The sequence below is a fragment of the Pteropus alecto genome, unplaced genomic scaffold (assembly GCF_000325575.1).
Source record: "Pteropus alecto unplaced genomic scaffold, ASM32557v1 scaffold98, whole genome shotgun sequence".
Classification (NCBI taxonomy): Eukaryota; Metazoa; Chordata; class Mammalia; order Chiroptera; family Pteropodidae; genus Pteropus; species Pteropus alecto.
In genome coordinates this window covers 16,263,662-16,269,814 of record NW_006443570.1, presented here as the reverse complement: position 1 = coordinate 16,269,814, position 6,153 = coordinate 16,263,662, and the positions used below count along the sequence as shown (strand labels likewise).

At 40.9% G+C, this 6,153-nt stretch overlaps 1 protein-coding gene across 1 annotated transcript; it reads left to right on the top strand.

Moving 5' to 3' along the window:
* The first annotated feature begins 2,598 nt into the window (after nt 1-2,598).
* CCL8 (C-C motif chemokine ligand 8) lies at nt 2,599-4,490 on the top strand. The gene is made up of 3 exons (XM_006924962.3): nt 2,599-2,747; nt 3,442-3,559; nt 3,983-4,490. The coding sequence occupies exons 1-3, from the start codon at nt 2,672-2,674 to the stop codon at nt 4,086-4,088; spliced, it is 300 nt and encodes a 99-aa protein (XP_006925024.1). The 5' UTR covers nt 2,599-2,671; the 3' UTR covers nt 4,089-4,490.
* Nucleotides 4,491-6,153: the final 1,663 nt, after the last annotated feature.

Sequence of the window (6,153 nt, the reverse complement as noted above, 5' to 3'; positions counted from 1 at the left end):
ACATAAAAAAGTTAAAAAGCTTGTGCTTTCTCTGACACAGATATTAACTAATATTTCTAGTATCCAAATTCAGACTCTCAACCACCATGTTATTCTGCCTCTCCGAGGACTGAGCTAAAGACACTTCTCTGCTCCTTTCTAGCATCCTAGCCTCTCTGGTCTCTGATTAGATCCTTTACAGGATCTAATTCACGGATGAATTAAGTTACAGAAGAGCTTAAATATTATTTAATCCAGAAATAACAACTACGTAACTATATTACATAGGTAGTAGCACCTATTATTGTACCTATGGCAGACATCACTAATTATTATTTTTTCTATTTATTCTTTTTTAATTTTATTTTTAATTTTATTTATTATTTATTTATTTGTTTGTTTGTTTGTTTTTATGGGTTAATGAAATCCAATAAGTTTCAGCTGTACACTTTAACAGTAAGGCATATATATATTTACAGTGTGTTCACCTCCCGTAGTTAGATATCTTTCTGTCAGCACATATTTAACCCCCTTTACCCCATCTACCTCCCCCTCTCCCGATCCCTTACCCTCTGATAACCACTAGTCTATAGTTCATGTCCACGAGTCTCTGTTTGTCCTGTTTGTTGCTTTTAGGTTTATATCCCACCTATAAGTAATATCATGTGATTTTCAACTTTTTCTGTCTGGTTTATTTCGCTTAGCATGATTATCTCAAGGTCCATCCAGGTTGTTGCAAATGGCAGTATTTCATCTCTTCTTATGGCTGAGTAATATTCTGTTGTATATATGTAACAGTGCTTCTTTATCCAATCATCTATCGTAGGACACTTCGGTTATTTCCATGTCCTGGCCATGTGGATAATGCTGCTATGAACATCGGTGTACAAATATCTTTTCAGATACAGGTTTTCAAGCCTTCGTGGGTAAACACCCAGTAGGGGGATTGCTGGATCATATGGTAGATCAATTCTTAGTTTTTTGAGGAACCTCCATACTGTTTTCCATAGTGGCTGTACCAATTTGCAGTCCCACCAGCAGTGTATGAGGGTTCCTTTTTCTCCGTACCCTCTCCAACATTTGTTATTACTTGTCCTGTTGCTTATAGCTATTCTGACAGGTGTGAGATGGTATCTCATTCAGACATCACTAATTAATCATAGCATTATAGTCAATAACCCAAGGTAAGACCTCACTGGTTGTTTATTTTCAACAAAACTTTCTGTTTGGCCACCATCAGTTTCACCTATTAGAATGGCTAAAATCCAAAAAGCTGACAATAGCAAATGCTGCTAATGATGCAGAGCAACAGAAACCCTCAATTGTTGCTAAGGGAATGCAAAATGGTATAGTCACTTTGGAAGACCATTTGGTTTTTTACAAAGCTAAATATAATCTTACCATATGATCCAGTGATCACACTCCTGGATATTTACCCAAGTGTGGTGAAAACTTAAGTCCACATAAAAGCCTGAACATGAATGTTTATAGCAGCTTTATTCATAATTGACAAAAACTGGAAGCAACCAAGATGTTCCTCAATAGACGAATGGATAAACAAACTGTGGTTCATACATATAGTGTGATATTATTCAAAAATGAGATATCAAACCATGAAATGACATGGAAGAAACTTAAACACATATCTCTTAATGAAAGAAGCAAGTCTGAAAACGCTGCATTCAATATGATTCCAACTACCTGACATTCTGTAAAGGCAAACCTATAAGTGAAAAGGTTAAAAATAGGCCAAGATTTTGTGAGGAGAGAAGAAAAGATGAATAGGTGGAACACAAGAGACTTTTAGGGCAGTAAAAATTGTATATGATACTGTAATAGTAGACAGGTGATAAAAGGGGGAAGACAAGGTCAGTGGTTTGCAAACCTAGTTTCTTCCCTCTGTGCCCTCACCCCCTGCCCTGATGTGTGCAAAGAAAGGGAACTTGGAGAGCTTTCTCAAACAGACCTGTTCTATTTGAATCTGCATAAAATATCGGGCTTCTCCATATGGTTTCACTTGGAAAGAAACGTTAGCGTCTAAATAAAATATTTGGAAAACGCCACCCTACAAGGATAGCGTGTGTTGTCCAGTTTTCATGCTCCGCGACATAAGATTCCAGGGCACTAAGACTTGAAGATTCTTGATTCTACCATTCTTTCAAGTCACCTGTGTGAGTTTCAAAGGAGCCCGACCAGTTTAGGATGTCAGGAACCTGATTCTGACAGAGAGTACAGGCAAAGCCTAGGGCCCCATTCCAGGCTTCCTGGGCCCTGAGGATGGTCAAGCCTTTGATTCTCTTCACTCCACTATGACCTCAGCTTCCACTCTTACTTTCTGACAGATCATTTCTCATTTCAAAGAAATCATAGCCCTTAACAATCTAGTGAGATCACTTCTTACAGTCTGCTGGACATAACCACATACCCTTCCACCTTTGCTTTACATAGTCTAAGCAAACAATAAAAACACCACAGCTTCCTTCTCTCCGTGTTTGGAAATCACCCCCAGAATATGGTGTCTACTCAGCACATTCAGAGTCTTACTTCATTGTTCCTTAATCATGATCCAACCCATGCTCTTTGTACCCTATAAAAGGCAGGCAGAATGTCCAGAGAAGCCAGAGGGCAGAGAGGTTGAGGCCAATTCAGAAACCTCCAACGCACACTGACACTTGCACCCTCACCCTCCACCATGAAGGACTCCGCAGCACTTCTGTGTCTGTTGCTCATAGCAGCCACCATCAGCACCCAGGTGCTTGCTCAGCCAGGTAAGGCCTCTCTATTTCTAAGGCTTAACAGTTTAGCTATTGCAGGTGCTAACATCTCAGCATGAGTCATCCCATGCTTGCTGCATGGCCTACATTAAAAGGATGGAGAAAATGAAACTAAGAAGGAAAATGAGAAGAGCCATCATGTCCCAGCTAGTCAAAGGCAGAGCCAGAATTAGATGCCCATGCCACTAAGACCAGACTAGTCCCATGAACTTTCCTGACACCAGCATTGTTTGGGAATGTGGCACAGAAATAAGGACCACTTCTCATTGTGGATGTGAAGGACATTTCAGGAAGTAGTTTGGAGGAAGAAACTATTGCTTAAAATTTCAAATTTTGGATTATGGTCAGTGTAGCTTCTAGAACAGTGGTTGTGTCAGGGGGACAAGGACACAGAGGCATCTCAGCATGTGACATGGGTTGGCTCTAAAGCCGTGGGGACAAATAGCTAGGAGGCAAGATCTTAGAACTTATTTTTCCAGTGCCAGAAGCTAAATAAAGAGGGGCCTCATAGTTCAATATAGGAAATTGATTCACAGGTAATATTTTATCTATGGGATCTGGAGTAAGACACTAAACTTGGGAGTGGTGGATCTTCGTTAGAACTTATGTATTGCTTTGTCTTCTGCCCTCACAAATGCATGCTTATGACACATCCTAACTGTCTCATTCTTTAAAAAATGTTTTTCAGATTCCGTTTCCATCCCAGTCACCTGCTGCTATAATATGGTCAATAAGAGGATCCACATCCAGAAGCTGAAGAGCTACACAAGAGTCACCAACAGCCAATGTCCTCAGGAAGCTGTGATGTGAGTAAACCATGCCCAGGTACCCTCAGACAAAAGTTCTCTCTGAGTTCTATACAAGGGAAGGAGGTCAGGATTCATGTCTAAATGAGTCATATAAATATACCATCTAATCAAAAGGGCCCTTTACCCCATAGAGAAATTAGTCCACAAAAAGGAATCCATACTCTCTCCAGGCTCCCCTTCTAAGAATTTGGTCAGATCATCCAAGTTACTTCAGCCAGGAACCTGGAGAGCTTCCCTAGGGGCAGCAAGAGTGAGCTTCCTTTGGGGGCCTCTTCCTCCCATCCTTCCCCCTTCCTCTTGTCCCTATCCAAACCCTTCACCCAGGAAGCAAGGACTGATCAGGTTTGGGGGCCAATGGGTCACACTCCTAGACAAAATCTTCAAAGTGCTCCATCTAATTGTGCCCTTTCTCCCCTACAGTTTCAAGACCAAGCTGGACAAGGAGGTCTGCGCTGATCCCAAGCAGAAATGGGTCCAGGATTCCATGAAGCACCTCGACAAAAAGTCCCAAACTTTGAAACCTTGAACTTTTACATATGTACTAAGAGATAGTCAGAGCCTGAGGAAAATCTTATTTATTTTCTCTCAACCTTCCCCAAGTGCAGAATGATATTATTTTATTATAATGTATAAAAAGAAACACTTTGGTTAATAATTTAAGCATATTTCTTAAATAATATTTAATCGCATTTAAGTTATTGATGTTTTGACTTTATCTGCCATAAATCCTAATGAATATAAAGTGCAAAATCTGGTGACATGTTTTCTTTTCTGTGAGTTTAATTAAGTTCATGGCAAGATGTCACTGTTCTCCCTCCTACTTGCCTGTAGTATTGTGAAGTCCTTCCATGGATCATCAGAGTGAAACACTTCCATATTTTTAGGAAATTAGTGCTTTTGTAAATGTATGCTCTCTAGTGTTGTTGAAATTAATATTATTAGGTAACTATGGAATTTTCAAAAAATATATAAATAATTTTTAACTACTTAGTCTTATTTTTTATGGGATAACATTTATCTGGGTGGGAGAAAATGGCAGCACTGGGTGGCAATTTGGGGTATAGGGGCCATCCTCCAAGAAGTCTTTTGGACTCAACCGAGGATCAAGGAGAACCTGGCAGGACCAGACCAGGCTGTTCCAGCCCTTTGGCTCGAGTCCCTAACATCACCTGCTCATTTAATCTTGATTCTCATATCTTTTGTCACCACACCTAACTTTGCCAAGTCTCTCTCTTGATCTCTTTCAACAATCTTCAAACTTTTCCATATAATCCCAAGTTTCCTCCATCTAATTGCTTCCCCAACCCAGAGAAATATCCCAGAAGTGAAACTTAATCTAAGAAGAAACTAGATGTCTATAACCTAGAGGTCCACTTAAGGCTTTCTGTTGAAAATGAGTCTTCAACAATAGGAAATGGAAAGGCTTCTTCAGAGCTGGTACAGGTGGGCAAGGAGAGGAGTGGGCTCAAGGAAGGAATCCCATCTGGATGAGTTCTGGAAAGACAGAAGAGTTTGGAGTTTTACAGCAAAGGTTGGGGCCAGATTATAGGGGCTCTTAAATTTCAGACTGGGAAGTCAGTCAATGAGTAATAAGGATGAACTAAAAGTTTTGAAACAGGGGAGAAGAAAAGCGTCACACATTCAGAGGCATGCATGAGGAAGAATAACCTGGTACCTGAGTGCAGGATAGAGTGTGAGAGGGAAGACTTGAGAGCAGATCACTGCAATGGTATAAAAGAGATGATGGGGATCTAAAGCAGGGGGCAGTTGGGGTGAGGTTAGAAAGAATAAGCCAGACAGAATGATATACTAAATTTTGTAGGAGGAGAACAATTGACCCAGGACGTAGACCCCTCTCTTATAATCTGCAAAGCAACTATGTGTTTGAAGGGCTGGCACCCTTCAGACCCAACGTGAATTTATCTCCATCACTATATTCTCAATCCCAATCCCAAGAACCTGCAAGCCTCCATTTAAAGGCATGAGACCTCTTGTCCTTAATTTTAAGATAAAAATTCTCTTGTACTTCGTGAGCATAGCTGGGTCCTTTTTCAGACACGAGGCCCATCACGCTAAGGCACAAAGACCAGACCCCTCATCAAGGGAAAGACAATTATTGTCTTGCTAACCCATCTCCCCAGGGCTTGTCATTGGTGATTGCGTGAAGATTCCACAATTCCAGTCTACCTGGAAGCATAGCAAGGCCAGAGACTTGGCTTCTGGTCCCAGTACTGACTCTGACTCCCTGTGTTACTTAGGGCAAGTCAATTTCTCTCTCTGGCATTAAGTTGCTCTGTACATAAATGGAGCTAGTGAGGAGCAGGAAGTGAGGGGATCTGACAGAAGACCTCATAAGTCCTCTATAGCTCTAAGAGCCACATCTTTTGGAAACTTGACCATGTCTCTTGGCTAAGGTAGAGTGGGGAAGCAAAGTGTCTAGAATTAAAAACATCAAGCCAAGGAGGAACCCTACCTCTTGGCAAACACCTGTAAGTCCAATATATCACCTGTCTGGAGATGAGCTTTCCATTAAGTCCAAGGTAGCACACCCAAACCTTAGGAGCAATAAGATAGCTAAATATCAGCTGGGT